We start from the raw sequence: 19,956 nt of genomic DNA, 5'->3' as shown, positions 1-19,956 counted from the left end.
TTATTTGCCATCGGGGGGGGGGGGGTAATTGTCCAATTTCGAGGGGGATTTTTCGGGGGGGGGGGGGGGTCATTGTCCTTTGGGTGCTTTGTCCCGCTGGAAATCAGCCGGGGGAGGGGGTGGGGTGATTGTCCGGGGTTAATATCCTCGAATTAACCCTTGTAATCCAGTCTGAATACGTACTTGCCATGCAATCACAACCTTTGTTTTAAAAGTATGCATACAATTTAAATATGTTATTACACCGGTCGATTTGGCACTGCTGAAAAAGTACTTTAATTTCTTTTCTCTCTCTCTCTCATTTGTATGGATCAACTATGTGACTAATTTACTGTCCTAGCTACATGTATAGCACCAGCAGGTGTTTGGCGAGTGGATACCTCCATCGCGCATACCACCATTGAATGGTACCACTCCGACCCATCAAGGCAAGTGGAAAGATCTCTATTGATCGCCTAGCGATGCATCTTTTACATCACCATTGACCAATCAGCGCCGTGAAGTAGCGATCAACGGACCAATCAGGTTGCCCCCGCGTATATTCAAGCACCGGTCCGCGACAATAACAAAAATCCTACGTGCATTATCCATATGCGTTCATTCATTTGCACACACTGCACTATATATTGCGTTAGCTGCCTACACATTTGAATCCGACTCATTCTGAAAGCTGAAAACAACTCGGACAGTTCTCATCCTAGACATCGATAATCGAAGAATTTCCATACTTTGCAGTGCTAAATCATGGCTCATGCCACAAGAAACCCAAATGTAAGTGTACAATTTTATTGAAATTCTCAATATGGCGTTGTTTGGTAGGTCTACATGAAAAGTTATGGCCATGGCCATGGGCATGGTGGCGGTGCTTGCTGTGTGCAATTTATGCATGCATGATGTTGTTTGAGTTGAGCGACAGTGCGAGTGTGACCAAGTCGGTGTGTGTTCGACCGACTGACTTTTTTTTACTTTGTTTAATTTTTATCACAGAATCCTATGAAACTTTCTTTCAAATTATCAGCAAGAAAAAGCAATTGTAGTTCTAGCACCTGGTCGAATGAAAAAGATTGGGTGGGTCTTATGTGTCTATGTCTGGTGGTATTTGTGTCATGAACACTTCACACAACTCAAGTGTGATTGAAATGGAGCAGTCGATTAAGAGTTTTGGCTTTTGCCTCTTTAATTTTGGCTTTGCTTTTTTCTGGTTGGTACTTTTTGTCTTGCAGTAGGCCTACAGTACTAAATGCTAGTAGGCCTACAGTACCAGGGTCTGGAAACATAATTAATAAATTGTGAGTTTAGATCAATACAAAGCTTGATCGGATAATTATTTGGAGGGGATCGGACAGGGTTTACCATAAGGACAAGGTGGGTGGGTTGTGCATCGAGTGTCCAGACAAAGTCGGGAGTAAATTTTAAAGAAATATTGAGCTCTTGCCTTCACTGAACTTCAGAGTTCATTATTTAATTTTTTTTTTGCATAGAGTCTAGAACTAAAACTAGACTTCTAAAACAATTTCACGCAAGAACAACATTTTTTAACAAGAAGAGTCTGCAGTTATTTTGACATTGCAAAAAACCAAAGGTTCCATAGTTTGGCTTTGACTCGCACATTGCAAGACCATCAGCAAAATGGAGGTCTGTGCTGGGCCATGGGTGTATTAATATACAAATAACGCACGTCCCAGAGTGCAATAGCGGTGAATGCAGTACGCGCGAGGTTTCTTTAGATTGGTGCCGCTCTGTGCAACGAGCCGCTTGCGGCGAGTTGACAGTGCGAACCATCTGAAGAAACCGAGCGAACACTGCATTTACGTTTCGCACAACAGGGTCAAGTGCGTTATTTGTTTTATAAAATAGCGACACAAACAGCAACAAACAAAATTTAGATCTTAAGTACTGGTATATAATACGAGAGTTCGATCTAGATCTAACTTAGAGTTATGTTGGTTCTAGAAATAAAATGAGGGTCTAAGACCTTGCAGGCTTACCAAAAAGTCCACGGGATTCATTGTTTTATTAAAAATAAAATGCATAGGGTGTCTAGAGAAGAGTCTACATCAGACAGCTGAAATTCCTGGCTTCATTATAAAATCCAAAAGTCAAAACAGGCCTAAATCCAAGGCAAAAGTAAAATAAAAATTTGCTTTTTAATAATACCCCGCTGGCCGCTCTAGCTAGCTAGCTAGAGCTAAGCTACGCGTACGTTGCGCTGGGGATCATGGTGGAGCGTACAATATTAGCTACGCGTAGCCTACAATAATTGCAATGCAACTCGAGGGAGCGCGTACTACACTTACGCGCGCGCACTGGATCTCCATGGTCACGCGTACGCACCGTGCAATATAACTTTTTACTGCGCTTTTTCTGCACTCATTTCTGCAAAATCGTGCTTGCATCAAATTTTGTTCAATGTCATGTGACGCGTATTGACCAATCACGATGCTTAAAATACTAGAGCCATTTTATAAGAAATTATATACTAGAAGTTGAACAGACATCTTCATAGGGTCTAACTCCAGGGAGCTCCCTGGAGTCAGCAGTTGTAAACAAAGAGTGTTCAAAATGTGAGTACATGGAACATTTAAAAACTGGATATTATTCAATAGTAATCTTACATGTTCTTCAAATAAAGATCGCTTAATTTTAGACAAATTAGAGCTCATTTTTTAGTTTGCCAATTAAATCATTTGAAGCTTTTGTCTGTTTTGAGAGCTAAAATAATTTCTGACCCTTTCCAAGATTTTTTCCTTCCCCTGCTGCTGTACAACTACAAGTCCCTCTCAGTCTAATATCATTGAACTTTTGCATTTAATCTTAAAAGTTTCATTTTATTTTTGTGTGCAAAATATACTGCATTTTAAGGCTGTAAAATACACATGATGATGTAGTGAATACTGGATTTAGTGCATCACCTACAATGTATCCTTGTGTATACTCATTTCTTTTACATTGTTTTTAACATTCATGTTTGCTCATCCATTTCTTATGTTTACAGATGACCACTCTTGGTTTTAAGAAGCTGCAGAGTTTTGAAAACGAGAATGTCGGTGCCAGGCTTGGTGGGAAGAGCATGGCTGTACAGAAGCCTGCTCAGAGAGCTGCCCTGGGCAACATCAGTAACATGGTGCGCACAACACATGCTGGTGGTAAAAAGGTAAATGTCTCATTTATTTGTTTTACTTTAATTTTAAATTATGTTAGATAAAATAAATGACGCGTTTCCCTCAACGGTAAAGAAGAATAAATCATGTATGTATTATAGTACTAATGTATTTGCATTTGCTTAAAATTCTTGCAATATGACGTCTCTATATTTTAATAAATCTTGATTTTCTCCTGTGGAAGAATGTATGTTGCATGACTAATTTTCATAGAATATGAGCAAGAAACTAAGCTCAAATTATTTCCAAGCACCTGTACAGAATTTTTTTTTTTTTTAATTACCCATTTATCAAATTTCCAGCAAGATCGAACACAAAATTAGTTGTCTTAAAACATTCTCATAAATGTACTTTAAAGAGGCATGTTCCCCGTATTCCAGAGGGCGTTCAAAATACGTACCCGCTGGCGGACGGTGCTAGCTGCCTATTGACACCAACAGAATACGGCTCTTACGCAGATGGCATGTTCCGAATGCCCGGACAATACCGATTATCGCATACATGTGCCGAAGTAATGCCAATCGCAGTTCGGCTCTAAGATTCGGCTGCTGTTTCCGCCCACTTTCGTGACGTCGCGATCGTCAGCGATCAGCTGGCTTGGCGAAGGCAGGCCAGGCCGCGCGTACTTTGATTGACAGCTGTATGCAAATTAGAAGTCGATCTTCGGAACCAAGATGGCGATGACTAGAGCAGCGATAACTACACTGGCGGGAACGTGCCACTTTAACAAAAAAAATAAACTTTCATACCACATGATTGAAAGCCCGACATAGCCCGTTTTTTGAAATGTTTACATGTTGGAATAACTATGTATAGCAGTAGATGTAAGCAAGTCCTCCCCGCATGAAACTTCTATAATGAAAAGCATTTTAACTTGCGTTCACAGGTTGTAAAGAAAGAGCTCAGGACAAAGACGCTGGCCAAATCCAAGGCTACTTCATCACTCCAATCCGTAGTGAGTCTCCCAGTGGACAATGTCAAAACAGACATCTGCAGGTCACCCTTGCCAGAAGTGGTGGATCAAATGGAGGTAGACCCCATCGAATCGGCTATTGAAGCATTTTCTCAGCGACTGATTGATGTGAGTTTATTACTTATGAATTACAAACCAAGAAATGTCATGATTCAGTAATTTTACAAGTTTACATCCCCACCCCCCTTTTCCCCATTGATTAGGTTAAAGATAAACTTGAGTTTTGGTAAAAGAAAATGAATGCTCCAAACAAAAACTACACTAAATGTTCAAGATCACAAATAAATGTTATTTGCCAACAATTTTGTTAGAAAATGTATACTGGTTGAGTAATAAACATAGAAAGATAAGGAAATCAAGGTCAAGGCCTGACACCATTTGTGTAATCCCATATACATCTTTCTGTGTACAGTGCTTGTTACTTTACCAAGACGGGGCCAAATTTATTATGATTTCGATGACTCCAGAACCTTGCAGTACACACCAATTGGCGTGCTTACATGTACATGCTACATGATCGTCTTTTTCTGATCCATTCCACACCTCTTTCACAATGCAATCGCATGACCAGAACCTCAATTATATCTGTAAAAGATCAAAACTTTAGCAGGACCTCTGTATTTTTATTACTTGCATAAAATAGATATAATTCCCTTGACATGTTATGGTTTTTCTTTCTATCAATTTGTGTTTATGTTTACTATATGCAGCTACAAGTAGAAGACATCGACAAAGACGACGGAGATAACCCTCAGCTTTGCAGCGAGTATGCCAAGGAGATCTACCTGTACATGAGGACCTTGGAGAACCAGATGAAGGTACCTGCCGGTTACCTGGACAGAGAAGGTCAGGTCACGGGTCGCATGCGTCACATCCTGGTCGACTGGCTAGTGCAAGTCCATCTTAGGTTTCATCTCCTCCAGGAGACCCTCTTCCTCACAGTTCAGCTCATTGACAGATTCCTGGTTGTAAGTCGATAAATCTTTCAATCTGTACCAAGTTAAATTTTGACGTAAGAATTTGAACTGAACACTACAGCGGGGTCCCACACACTTTTATGTAGTTTAAGTGCTACGCTATAACTCGTAATAGTAAAAATACGGAAGACTGCTAAATGCAGCTCTAGGATGTCCATTTGAGACCATCTACATTGTACATGTAAAATAAAAAAGCAAGCTAAAATAGTTTTACTTTTATTTTAATTTGTCTCAGGCTAACAGTTTTGCGCATACATTTTATTGTGTCAGTCTTAAAGAGGAATGATCCATGTAGATTATCTTGGCTACAATGTCTTTGAATTTTGAGTCTTTGGAAGCAAAAGTTAGGAATACATGACTACACCAAAAAAAGTTATTTACATACATGTCAGTTTTATAACAATACCCCCTTGCTCTGTCTTTACCAGGATCACGCGGTCTCCAAAGGAAAGCTGCAGCTTGTGGGTGTAACAGCAATGTTCATTGCCAGCAAGTATGAAGAGATGTACCCTCCTGAAATCAACGACTTTGTTTACATCACAGACCAGGCTTACACCAAGACCCAGATCAGGCAGATGGAGGTCTTCATGCTAAAGGGGCTCAAATACTGTCTAGGAAAGCCCCTATGCCTTCACTTCCTACGACGCAACTCAAAAGCAGCTGGGGTAAGTTTTTGTGATAAAGCTTTGTAGCATGACATTCAAGCTCTTATATGAATTTTGTAGAAATGTATTTATGAAGCCATTCTTGTTTTATTTGTAGTTCTGCATTTACAAATAATGAAGATGGTCAAAATATTATTTCTACTACATTGGACACAACGTAAAATGTTTTTTCTTTTTAGAGGACATATTATGTGTTGTGATATCCATAATATATTTTGAGTAGTTTCCCAAAGTAGAATGCACTTAAGGAAACGATGTTATGATTTTGTACATGGCAAACAGGGGAGTTGCCCACGACTACATCACAATCCAGGGACCAAATCAGTGTTTTGAGATATCACAAATTTACTAATCTCAATTCCAAACATTCCTTAATCTCATATTATAGGCCCGATTTATTTTTAAAAAATTGTTGCCATTTTGTGTTTTTCATATTTCTTTGCTTTTATTAAAAAGTTTGGATTGCCTTAGATAAATTTGAACAGTCACACTAACCATGAGAAACACAGCAATTAGTGAACATTATTACATTATATCAAATCGTTGAAAGATTCCTCTTTCATGCAATTATTAATGATTTTTATTTCTTTTGACTGTTCTAAATTAAAGGTTGATCCTCAGAAGCATACACTAGCCAAGTACCTCATGGAGATTACCCTTCCAGAATACAGCATGGTGCAATACGATCCCTCAGAGATTGCTGCCGCAGCCATCTACCTGTCCATGGCTCTGTTGGGTTCCGAGGACAACTGGGGCGCCAAGATGACACATTACAGCATGTACAGCGAAGATCACATCAAACCCATCATCCAAAAGATGGCAACAGCCGTTACCAGGGAAGATGCTATGTCAGAAAAGTACCATGTAAGTCTCTGACCTATCCCTCAACATAAATTGAATTCAACCGAACTGTATTATCATTCTTTTGAGAAGATGTATCTTTTAATTGTGATCTTGGGGGAGAGGGGTTGAAAAGGTACATTATGTTGTATGAGTGTAAACAAAATTGTACCAGAATGCATGCAGTGAGAATTCTAGACGGGTCATATTTCAAGAAAAAAAAGCTTTTGGTTTTGTTTCTTCATCACAATTTTTCTCCCTGACCTTTTATGTGAATTTCATTCCAATCAACATGTTTGGGTTTTCCCCACAATATGTACCTTGAATTTCCATTCCTCGAAATTTAATCTCCATTCATCAAATGCACTGTACCTCATTTCCATAGGTTTTTAATCTACTTTCTGTTCCCTCTTTTGCAGGCTGTCAAGACAAAGTACCGCAGCAATCGTTTCATGACCATCAGTTCGCTCTCACAGCTGAAATCGGATTTCATGAAGACACTAGTGGAAGAATCGTAGTACGTGAGAGATCGGTAGGGAAAAGACTTTGAGACTCTTAATGATGAACTTACTCAACAGCAGAAATGGACTGCCTTAGATTCAGTGCCTCGCTCCCCTTAAGAATAAATACACGTCATTATCATATGCATTGCTTGTGCTTACAGCTAGTCTTCGCATTGCCTCAAACATGTAGCGTCTACGCCCTATGGTTTGTAAATTGGGATGAATTTATTGAGGCCCTTATGGCGTTTAGAATGAGATTATCAAGGCCCAAAGGAGAGGCAAGAGGCATTAATGTTACAGCAGCTATTGAATTTTGCTTCATAAATACAATCTTGTGTGGGGAACTGGAATAGACGAGCAACAAGACAAATGAGAGATGTCTGTGAATATGTCACAATCCAGTGATTAAATTGCCAAATTTGCGACACCGCATTGATTTAGCGATCTAATATATGCAGTGGATGAGTTGGTGCTTTTAAGACCACCATCACTTTTATGTATTAACTTTTAAATGTGACATGTCCTTCAAACCACTTATGTGTCAAAATCATATCTGAACAAAAAGTAATCAATTGGGAATGAAATGGGTAATTAATTAACAATAGTCTTAGTTCTGGCACTCTAGTAGAATTTGTATAACAAAAAATATAGTTAATGCAAGTTTTGGAAGCATTTTATTTGAAGTAGCACTTGAATTTTAACAGAATCGATTCATGTACAGGAAACACAAGTTGAAGGATAACGTTAAAGACCTTGTCGGAAGTGAAAATTAAAATAGATAATTTATATATCGGCGGAAAGCTTTATAAGCCATAGATATCAAATACATGTACACTGTATATGTTTTTTTTTTCTGCGTCTATCGAGTACGCCTATCTGAAAGTTGCTGACTAAAAATGACATGTAGACTGGAGTATGCATATTTAAGTAGGAACTTAAGATTTGCACGTCGACATAGTGGACTGCAACGTGTGATGTCCTTTACACACTGCAGTCCACTATGTCAACGTGCAAATCTAAGAGACCCTAGTTTAAAGGGGTGCAGAACATGAGGTTTAATTTGCTTTTGTGCAATATTGAAAGGGAAAATATGTGTTCTATGTTCATTCAGCTTTCCATTGATATAAAGATGCATTCTCATCAGAGAATAACATGATACACGAGGGATACATGAAAGTGAGTGGTATTATAATGGAATTAATCTGAATCGCATGAATTTTTAACTAAACCTATTTTATAACCTTTGTACATGCTTTAGAACCATGTGTATATACTGCAAGCCTGACATGGATGCTAAAGTGGAAATTTATTGTGCATCTATTAATATTGAGAGACTTTTGAATTAACATGTAATATGCCAGCTGAAAGTATTTCAAAAGTATACACTAGCTCTACCAGGCCAAGAGAAGTTTTAACTGTGGTGATTTTTAAAATGCCTTCATACTTTTAAGTGAGCACTCCATATCGTTCTTTCCATCATATTCAATATCTTAGGCACTTTTGTACATTGATGTACATGTAAGTATATTTTTTTACCATTGATGTGGCAATGTATAACATAATTGGTGTAAAACCATTTAACACACAAATTACACATTTTGACATATTTAATTGGTAATAACTCAAGTTGACCAATGACCACTATTGTTGAACTTTGTGCAGCGTAAAGTTGAAGGAAGTGAATTTTATGCACTACAAAGTGAACTTCACAGTGTGTAAATGGTCTCAATATGATGAATGATACAAACAAATGTCGCCCTTTTAATGGATTTAGTATCACTTTATTTCTGTGTGTCAAAGCATTTACGATGGGACCTCAATCTAACAATCTTGTATTCATACTATGTCTGTATATCATGACAGAAGTACACATTCTCCCCAAGGGTTATCTTCTATCAATGAAACGTTTCATCCCGGGTTAATCAAGATTCATGTTGCCTAGAACTTCTCAAATAGTACATGTTAATAAATCATGCTGCTTTACCATATTTTTCACTCAAAGAACACATGAAAAATTAGAAATTAGAAGTACTGTTCATAGATTTTAAATAATTTGTGTGCTAGTTACTTAAATAAAATGAAAAACATCTTCACTGCAAAATGTAAACACAAACGATACATTCTTTAGCACTTCACATTAAAAATATTTCATGTATATTTAATTACGTTGCTATGTTGCACAGTTTTCCAATAAGTTAATCATGTTTTTTCATTGTTACGAAGGGTGGAGATTACATGATGTTGATTTTAATCATTTGTAAACAGTACCATATTAAAGATTTATCTAGATTATACATGTGCGTCACCTTGTTTATCATTCATATCGCAATCTTACGATTATTTTCTTAATTACACTGTTTCTGTATATACACTTTAAGCCTGGTACTGTATGAAATTCAAAATGCTAGTGAAGTGTCTGTTCATGGGTGGTGAAAGTTGTAAAGCAAAGATGTTCAGTGTTGTTTGATTGTGTGGTGTTTATTTTGATCATTGACGTGAGGATTTGAAAGTGGGTTAGTGGAAAAATGAAGGTTTCAATATGATATGTTGGAGAACCTATAGTTTTTAAAGAGTTGCAACCGATTTAAATCGATCACAGCTTGTTAAGGGCAAGTCCACTACAATTATTATTTTCAATTGGAGCAGAAAAATCTGACAAATTAAAAAATAATTAATGCATGAAAAACTTAAATCACAAGACGTAAGTCATTAACTATCCACTAATTATTTTCTTTATATTAATAACAATTCCCTTCCCCTTAAGAATCTATTTCCTCACACTAGCATCCAAGATATATTGACAGTAATGTTTTTGTGTGGATGCACTAATATAGAGTGATTTCTTTCAATTAAATCATGAATTGAATTTGGATAAACTATTTATATAAAAGTCAATAAAATGAACATGCAATATTCAGAAAAAAGTGTGAAATGTCATGCATGCAATATGATACAAATCGTATAACCTAGGCAAATTAATGCCTGTCTGCACTTGTTTGGCCGGGAGGGATAAGAACTCCCTGCCGTGGTCAGTGACAAGTGGTTATCTCATCAAATCAGCTGCAATTAACATAATAAAAAGGGGATCATGGGGGACCAACGGCCACCGCTTAAGCATTGTTTGTTATCGAGGGCGCAATTAGTAGAAACAAGTAACGGCAGACAGGCTTGAGACATGGGAAATCAAGTTTTGGGGGATAAAAATATATAACGAGCATTTGATAATAGTGAAGCAATGACGTCACTAACTAATAACCAAATTGGCATTTTGTGTAGTGATTTTCTTTGTTCCATAGAATCATAACTTCGATTTTACTCAATTTCTGGCTCGGTTTCTCTTGTTTATCTGCATCTATCAAAAGCAAATTGGAGTGTACTTCGCCTTTAACTCCTATCTCTGCCATCATGCATGCAGGTACAGTGCCGCGATTGATTTGAATTAATCGCAAACTCTGATGCCTTAAAAAAAAGGGTGGGGACTAGGGGTTCAGTCAAAAGCAATGATATCACGAAAGACCGAAATAAACAAAAACAATTTGTATGCATATAAATCATGTACAGCGTATATGATTGCAAAAAAAAGAAGAAGATTATTGGTCAAATTGTTAAGAAATGCTCTTTAAAAAAGTAAAAAAATAGGCGACTGTTTCTTTCCATCCATCCTTTTTCAGAGGACTAGTTTAATTATTATCTAAAATATTGAGTATTTGCCCCAAGGGAGAAAGGACTTAGGAGCAAAACATAAATTTATGATATTTTTGGAAGGTTGTCCGTATATTATGCGACACAATCAATGAACCATACTTTTAGATTCGCATAGCAACCATGATCCGATACATATATGTCCATCTTACTACAGGCTAGATGCCTGATCGTCTTTCAGCTAGGTTCGGACTCTTATTATTTAAAACTTTCGCCATGCAGTTTTCTAATTTCTGCTTCCATACAAAAGGCCCGGTCGGCTCCCTTGTAGTACTCCGGGATGTACGGTGCTAAAAAGGTTACGATCGGGGGGGGGGGGGGGGGAGCGATTATAATCCTGTTATAATATGCACGCGGGCCAATATACCCGGCGGAGAAATTTATCTTCCAGCCAAAGCCAAGCCAATCAATTATCAAAATTGCTCTGGGATCGAATCCCGCTAGGGGTGGGCCGACGATGATGTTTTAGACAATTAATTCAATTTCAATTCAATTGTTATTTTCACTTTAAAAACAATATGCACACAACATATTACATTGTAAGAAAAATCATAACAGGAAAAACATCATCAAATTACAAAAAATGATATAGGAAACATGAACAAAATATTCATCATTTATGAGTTCAGGAGGTGTTATTTAACTAATCATTTGACCTGTTTTTATTTAGTGTCTTACTAATCTTGAGATTATAGGGAGGTCGAGGTCCATTATGCGGTTAATTTAACAAAACTAAAAACAAACAAACAAGCAATTTAAAGCTTATCTGCCATAGTTTACAGGAGGGATTAGACAGCCCTACAAGGTCACTGGACAGGTGGTTATCTCATCAACTCAGCTCTCAGTTAACGTAAGAAAAAGAGGATCATGGGGGGTCAATGGTCACCGCGATTAGGCATTGTTTGTTATATATAGAGGGCGCAAGTAGCTACAAGTAGTGCAGTGGGCCTTTAATGTAAATGTGATTTATAATAGATCTAATTAGTATCATAATATTTATCAGGTCATCCCAATTTGATTAACATGCTATGTCAGGTCAGTCCAAATTAATAAAAAGAAGGACAAAAAAAAAGAAAAGAAAAAGGAAGACCCCCCCCCCCACATAATAATGTGAGAATCATCAGCACTTCATAGATTAATGATTATGCTTCAACAGACTCGCCCATATAATATTCGCATTATGTTTTATTCTCTCTCGTCCATATCTATATTTCATTTCATTTCAGAAAAAATAAATTTACAGAAAGGAGAAAACTTTCAAAGCATCAAAAAATTGGACAATAATATACTATTTCTCAATTCTAATTTAAAGCTTATCTGCCATAATTTACAGGAGGGATTAGACCGCCCTGCAAGGTCACTGAACAGGTGGTTATCTCATCAACTCAGCTCCGACATAAGAAAAAGAGGATCATGGGGGACCAATGGTCACCGATTAGGCATTGTTTATTATATAGAGGGCGCAAGTAGCTACAAGTAGTGCAGTGGGCCTTTAAGTAAAAGAAATCCTTCTATTTTCTAAAAGAAGCGTTTGCCTTATTCTTTTAGTTAGAAGCATGGCCTTACGTGAGCAGTTTCATGTTGGACGATAAGTGCACTGATCTCTACGGAAAATTTCCGTAGAGATCAGTGGATAAGTGGTATAGACCGAACATAAGTTATGGAAAGCCATTAGTAGAGTATTTTTTATTATGATGGCATCGCCAAGCAAAGTGGATCTTGAATACTGTCAACAACTGCCTAAAGTCGTAAGTAAAATAATTAATTATGTGTATAATAGATCAATATGTCACTGTGACATCTAAAAAAGAAAGAAAGACAAACGATCTCTGTGAATGGCACGATCCTACTAGACTCTAGAGTCACATCTCCAGTACAGTCCCACATGCTGGAATTCATGCGTGATATTGCCTATACCATTGCATTGGCATATCGGGTATTTCAATTTATGACAATATGACTTAGACCTATCTCTATAGTCATAGTGGCCCTTAGTTTCATACTATACTAGTCAAACTTTTTATTTCTTTAAAACTTGAATCCAATAATGTATTGAATTGAACACAATCATCATAATGGAAGCAAATTTACACAGGTAGAATAGCATAGCAGTTTTTTTAGCACTTTATTTTACTATTTTTAGCAGCTAGTATATTTTCATTTCAATTGTTTCTCTAGGAGTTACATGCCCACATCAATGGAAGCATAAGTCCATCTACATTACAGAAGCTAGCAGTGAAAACCAACTCCTCCTCAGATAAAAGCGTGAAGGAAACCTTGAATGAAATACACAGATGGAGAACCTTGGTGGAAAAGCGGGAAAGACAGACAATGAATGGGTGAGTGAAAAACATAAGAAAGAGAATCAACTATTAAATGACTGTTACAGGTATTGCACTATTGATGTTATATTCAGATTGTCCTCCTGACAGTCATTCTATATTCTAGAGTCATGCAATATTTTCATAGCAAATGCAGTCTAATCTTCAATTATTCAGGCCTCAAGAATAATATTTACCCTGAACACACGTGCACAACAAACCTACGCATGGACCCCCACTGAAAATGTTGATGATGATGATTTTTATGGCATTATATTATTGAACTTTGTATTTTAATAGCTATAGTACAATGAAAAGTCTGGGATCATAAAGCAGATGTGTTTCTCCCACACTAGTGAACAAAATCACCAGCCATCCTATATCTATTTTATTTCCATGTTCAATCAGGTGTTTCCAAACATTCAAGCTTATCCATAGAGTCATCAAAGACGTTAAGGCTGTTTCCATGGTAACCTATGATGTCATCAAGGAGTTTGCCAGTGATGGTGTAAAGTACCTTGAACTCCGAAGCACACCTAGGGATGATGCTACAAATGGTAATACGTGTACTACTACTACTAGCTATATATATCTGTTGCACCCATATCCATCCCAGAGGATGCACAAAGTGCACACAAAGTACCTTGTTTTAGCCAAGCTGCCCTAAGGCACTGAGAGCATCCAAGAATAACTTCCTATCAGGTACCCAATTACTGCGACTGGGTGGAGAGTGGCAAATGCAGATTAATGTCTTGTCAAAGACTGGGCTGGTGATCGAACCACAAACCATGTGATCCACAATCCAGTGGCGTATCCACTAGACGATGAGACCTAAAACACATAAAAATATTGACAGGAAGGCTACATTTCAATACTTCCTATTTAGCCTGTCAAATGGTTGTGTGAATATCAATTACTGGTAAAGAACAATAATGGATTTTTCGATCTGTAAAACCGTGCAATTCAGCCATCTAGCTGCAAAGATATGTTTTTTAATAAATTTTTATAGCTACCGGATTAGGATTTGCTTGCTTGAAATTTGAATGTATAGCTAAGACATCTAAATGATCTAATATGTTATTTATAGGTATGGGCTATCATATCATCTCATCATATTTGTAAAGCTTTTTAGATTGCAATGAAATCTCCAAAAAGGTCATGTCTAATAATAAACTTCTGTCTATTAAGAGAAGCATTTCTGTGGCCCTGGTGGCCCTTCTTAAAATGTTTTCCATAATCTAATATTGGAGTGATTTCACCAAGTGCAAAGACATGTCTATCCAAAGTTAGGCAAAATTTGAAAAATAAGAAACATAATTTTATTAGTTTCTGTTTCAGAAATACAATAACATATCTGCTTGCAAGATCATCAACATAAAAGATGATCTATTATAAAAATATCTATACATTTACAGTCCTCATGAAAAGAAAAAATGGAGATTCGAAAATTTCTCAATTTTATTAATGCTGATATAAAGATTTAGAAATACATGCAACTTAAATTATCTGTTTTCTTCCAGGAATGACCAAGAGGCTGTATATTGACGCTGTGATGAAGGGAATAGAATTATGCGAGCTCGACGGTATTGACACAATAGTGAAGTGAGTTTCTCAAGATATGCCGTCATACTACATGAAGGTAGTATGATTGTCAGATTTGTTTCCCCCCTTTTTTTTAGAAAAAAAAAGATAACAGATGATGAGAATTAAGGGAGCATAGACTCCTCTATCCTATATTAAAAATTAATTTAATGAATCAAAGACTACTTGGTATATACTGTAATATAAAATAGACAGAAAAAAGAGTGTTGTTTGCATCACCTTGTGGTAGTCACTATCCATGGCACAGGGGGTGGGGGGGGGGGGGGCAAAGAGTTCTCGATTGACCCAACCGCTCTCAAAATAATTCCACCCCTGCTGATGACAAAAGGTTGAATACCCAGAAATAGTGATTGTGTTTCAAAGCTTCTGCCTGAATTTTCACATTTCTTTTTAATTAAATAAAAATGAATAACAAAATTGCTAGATCAATTGAAAAGCAATAGCTAGGCTTTTGCAAGTTTTTTGTATGATTCATGTATATCAAAAAAAAAAATTATGGGGAACTAGTTTTTGTTGTGCTCAAAGTCTGGAAGACAATTATAAATTAGGTATGGTAATCAAGTAATCATTACAGTCTTCTGCCCCTGATATACAAATGAATTCAACATTCACTGTAAAAAAAAATGACTGTATATGTTTTATTGCTTGTATATTAACGGATCAGTGTCATGCTGAGGTCACTATAAAACATTTCTTTGATTTGTGTTGATGTGCAGGTTTCTACCATCCATTGATAGGAGAATGAGTCTAGAGGAAGCAGGAGAGGTGGTCAGTCTTGCATTGGAGTATCAAGCTTCAACAGACAAGTGTGTAGGATTAGACCTCAGCGGAGATCCACAGGTTGGTATATTCTCAATTTTATTTAGTCAACATTTCTCCCTTTTTCTTTTTCTTGGCAGCTATATAAATCATTGCTGACTGCAATGATCTGATATAGGTGGATATGTTAACAACTAAAAGTATGTGCTTGTAATATGCTTACGTTTATCTTTAGAACAAATCAAGCTACAAGACGAAAACTTGGTGTTTATTTTTATTGTATACTTGCTAACTTTCAATCAAGAAACAAGCTCTTTATTAAAATACAATTTAATACAGTTGAAAATATATCCATTATCACTATCATTACACATTCAGCTAAAAACAAGTGGAAGCATTTGGAAAAAAATATATCAATGTGTAAAAGTAATCTTCTGAGTGAAGTACCAAGTTCCTGTTGGACAGAAAAAGTGAAAATAAAAGAAAAAAAACTTACCTAATGGTACCTCTCGACCAGGTATTTCATTGAAAGAACTGGTAAAAATGTTATAGGTAATATGTTTGAAATTACATTCTCGTTCAGTAAATGATTATATGCAAGTTTTAACCCCAGTAGTTATTCAACTTGTATTTTGAATTTTCTTTTTTGTGTAAACTTGGAAGAGGGCTATTTCAGCATGCTAAATAACGAAGTGAGGTTGTTCAGCAAATAAAAATTGTACCTTCTTTGTTTGCATGATTTAAAAACATTTTACAGCTCACCTAATCCCATAAGTAGTAGAGTTCTATCCATTGAAACTACTGAATGTTTTTAATCTACTTAATCTCCACTATAAGCTGTTTTTTTCTTCAAAGGGGTCATGTGTATCCTGTTTCAACAAGCAGACCTTTGTTTAGAAAATCAATGCCTCTCCATTTATAGGGTAGTGAGATTAACACTAATAGTGTGTTTGATACACTATATAAATTACAGAATTACCTTCCTAATAACAGAATAGGGATAAATACATGTTGGAGGGTGGTTTGGTTCCACTATCAAATTATAGTAGTTGAACTTATTGCTTGATTAAAGACACAACTAAATGAAAATTTAATACCTGTGACAAATCAGTACAGATTCCAATGGGCAATGTCATACATTTAAAAAAAGGAAAGATGAGGGAAGGGGTTTTGTCTCTTCATCAATGATTTGAATTCTGAGAATTTATCATTTTTCCTCCCATATAATTCAAGTGTCCATTTATTTTTTTATTTAAAGTAACTTGAAGTTGATGTAGTTTGTTAATTGTTAATATTGATATTTTTCATGATTTACAATGTCTTTAGTTTGGTGATGTCAAGGCACTAGTACCACTCCTTCAGAGGGCCAGAAATCATGGGTTAAAGTTGGCCATTCATACTGCCGAGGTAAGTTTGAATACCTTAATCCAACTGTAGTCCAATTTAGATTTAGAATTACCATTAATCTCATCCTTTCGTTTTCATTTTCCCCATTTGGAAAAGTGAAGCTTTTCTCTGCAATCTAATTTTCTCTAAAATCTAAGTTAAAGACTCCATCCGAGGTGAAAACAACCATACATCGATGGCAAGCTATTAGTAGACGTAGAATACAAATACATACCGTATGACTTTGTGTAAACGTCATTTTTCCTTTCAGTACTTCACAAAAATCTGAACAAGCAACTCACTGTCTGCCCCCACCCAGGCTGATAAGTTTATAAAGTCATTTCGTGTACGTCTTATCCTGCATGGCTGGCGCCCCGGCCCCACCGGCAGCGCATAAACAATAGACTGTGAATAGCTTTCATACAATAGCAAAGTTACCTTTTAGGGCGAAATTTGTAATAGTTTTTGATTGCTGGTTTAAAAGAAATGGCTTCCTCAATTATCCGGGAAGACAACCAACATGACTTGGTGATGGAATTTACCAGGTTAAACCGCTGTCTTAGAATTTAGAATATCAAGAATAATAATTGGAACTCGTCTTGATACGCAGTACCACTAGCCTCGGGCCGAGCGAGATGCACAGCAAGATGTAACTCACTGCAAATCTTGCAATTAAGATATTCACTGAGCTGGGTAAGGATATGTGTGTGTTTCGGTCACATGCAGAATAACTAGTCCAAGGTCAATATTGAAGCTCATTTGGTTGAATTTTAGGCATATATTCAGGACAATGCAATCCTTTTCCTAACTGTGTGTAAGTACAGCTTGAGAAGTGGAGGTCATGGGTAGCTAGACGCTTAGGCTGCCGGCACCAAAGTATGGGCACACTTGTAAACTAGCACTGCTAGTGATTTGAATAAGAGTTCAGCCATATTACAAAATTTGAATTAAAATACTAACTTAATTCAGTACTTAATTTAATACTGACCCAGGTATTTGGTAGTTCCTTCACCTGAGTTGAGAATGTGTAGATTAATGCCATGCCTAATGACACTGATGTCGTGTCCAGGGTCGACTACATAATTCAAAACCATCCGTCAAGTATATAGACCACTTGACAATGCTTCTATGATGGACGACATTTTTCTGAAATGATTCATAGATAGAAAGTTAAGTTACAGGTACTTTTATATAAATGTTTAAAATCTGGGAATTGTCTAGATATATTATGAAGTATATATATATTCAACAAAATCTATGATCTGAACCTACACTGCATATTTGATTTAAATTCTAGGTTGCATATTCTGGGCATTCCTTTATTGTGTTGTGTCTTGATTTTGATAAAAGAAGACAAGAAGGAGATGAAGGTTCAGTAATAGGATTAAAATGAAAGGAAAGGTCTCCTAGAAACATAGCTCTCGTTGATCAGATCATGCAAGAACACATGATTTTGATATGTCTATATTTGTTTAAACATTTCAAGCACTATTTGTTGTTTAATGTCCTTTTTTGCGCCTTCATGTATTTGCTGATGAACAGATAAAGAATAATGTGATCTTTCAAAGAAATGCTTCATCTTTGCAAATTAAATTTTAAATAGTGAGCATAAAAATGTATGAAATATATGTTATCTCCTTTAATTCCAATGTTTAGAAAAACATGACTAATCGAATAAATGCAATGTTGAAGTTTTTTTAAAAATTTACATACATGTATATAGTAAAATGGTCCAAATGGATTTAAAGGGCAGTTCACGGACACATTATCATGCAAATGTCTCCTCCTTTTTCCTCATATGAAATATTTTTAAGAGAGTGTTTAACTAAGACAAGTATGGTAACAAAGGGCCCCGTCTCACATAAGATAAAACAGACCCCCCCCCCCAAAAAAAAGGAAATAAAATAAAACACAAATTCATATAAGTGCATGTTTAGATACAAAAGTATTGACAACCCTGTGCAATATCAATACAATACAAAATAATATTCACACTTAAATAGCTTTGTTACTGCAATTTGCATCACAGTGCTTTACAAACATATTACAGAACTAAATACCGTAAACAACTTATAATTATTTGTTCACATTCTTTTGTATGCAAATATTACCTAACTCATATTTTTTTTGATTACTTCCAAATTACTATGCCTGAAGAAATTGGAACTGAAAATTAAGAGTGTAAACATGTGATGGAGAGAGAGAGAGAGAGAGAGATAATATTTGTGTTGAATACTTCTATTTTAGATGAATGCACATACCACTTTGAATGAAAATCCTTAAAGGTAATACAAAGTTTTGGTATGGGGTCATGAATTTGGTTCAAATTAATATATTGGAAGCGTTGTCGCGGTTAAAATCAAGTCTAAAGTGATGAAATTGTTAATAATAAACTCTTTATGTTTTATAGCTCCCTCTCAAGGCTGATATTACTTTAGCTTTAAAACAATGTTTCTTGACTACAATCAACCTATTTGCTATTCCTGGTTGGAAAATTATATATCAGAACTGCATATTCTGAGATTTTCATGGTCGCAGCTACCATGGAATGGCCTTGGGCGCTATTTGAAATATTTGAAATTTACAGAGAGCACCAGTAAACTTTAATTATTCAATTTCTCAAAAGCAGAAGGGCTTTAGGGGCTAAAATTTCTAGCGCTTAAAATACACCCACATGGGCATCCAAATATATCAAAATTTCAAAGAATTACTATCCATCCAATTTTTGCATTACCTTAAACCGTAATGAATATTTCAAATTCCAAAGGGGGATTTTCCCAACAACTTCCCAGTAAAAGTAGTTTTCATCTGTTACCCCCAGGCTCAAAATCACAGATGCAACAACAGAATTCATTTCTTTTATTCATGCATATTACCTGAAAGTAGAGCTATCGTGCTTCCCAGTGATATATAACACTTGCTACTTAATCTAGACTAGAACCCACTTGAATATCACATTACAATAACAGCACTGACAGCATTCCTGTACTTCATTCTTTCATTAAACAATCATTCATAACATGAGGCTTCCAGGTAAGACATCCATTGACTATATTACCTACCTAAG

The 19,956-nt window shown here is 36.2% G+C and overlaps 2 protein-coding genes across 2 annotated transcripts in view; both read left to right on the top strand.

Moving 5' to 3' along the window:
* The first annotated feature begins 599 nt into the window (after nt 1-599).
* Nucleotides 600-9,410, top strand: LOC576779 (cyclin B). Its single transcript, NM_001033524.1, is given in 7 exon segments — nt 600-771; nt 2,996-3,154; nt 4,048-4,242; nt 4,845-5,102; nt 5,540-5,776; nt 6,386-6,640; nt 7,036-9,410. Coding segments are annotated over 7 exon segments (1,230 nt in total). The 5' UTR covers nt 600-744; the 3' UTR covers nt 7,135-9,410.
* A 3,049-nt stretch (nt 9,411-12,459) lies between these two features.
* The window catches only part of LOC589264 (adenosine deaminase-like protein), a 30,729-nt gene continuing 23,232 nt past the window's right edge, over nt 12,460-19,956 (top strand). Inside the window, exons 1-6 of the mRNA XM_030976801.1 lie at nt 12,460-12,569; nt 13,000-13,160; nt 13,551-13,699; nt 14,663-14,744; nt 15,461-15,584; nt 16,830-16,910. Of these exons, the coding sequence (XP_030832661.1) occupies nt 12,513-12,569; nt 13,000-13,160; nt 13,551-13,699; nt 14,663-14,744; nt 15,461-15,584; nt 16,830-16,910 (654 nt within the window). The 5' untranslated portion in view covers nt 12,460-12,512. The remainder of the gene's footprint in view (nt 12,570-12,999; nt 13,161-13,550; nt 13,700-14,662; nt 14,745-15,460; nt 15,585-16,829; nt 16,911-19,956) is intronic.

The sequence above is a fragment of the Strongylocentrotus purpuratus genome, unplaced genomic scaffold (assembly GCF_000002235.5).
Source record: "Strongylocentrotus purpuratus isolate Spur 01 unplaced genomic scaffold, Spur_5.0 spur5_scaffold_9, whole genome shotgun sequence".
NCBI lineage: Eukaryota > Metazoa > Echinodermata > Echinoidea > Camarodonta > Strongylocentrotidae > Strongylocentrotus > Strongylocentrotus purpuratus.
The sequence above is the reverse complement of the archived record's forward strand: the minus strand, read 5'-3'. Positions and strand labels throughout refer to the sequence as shown.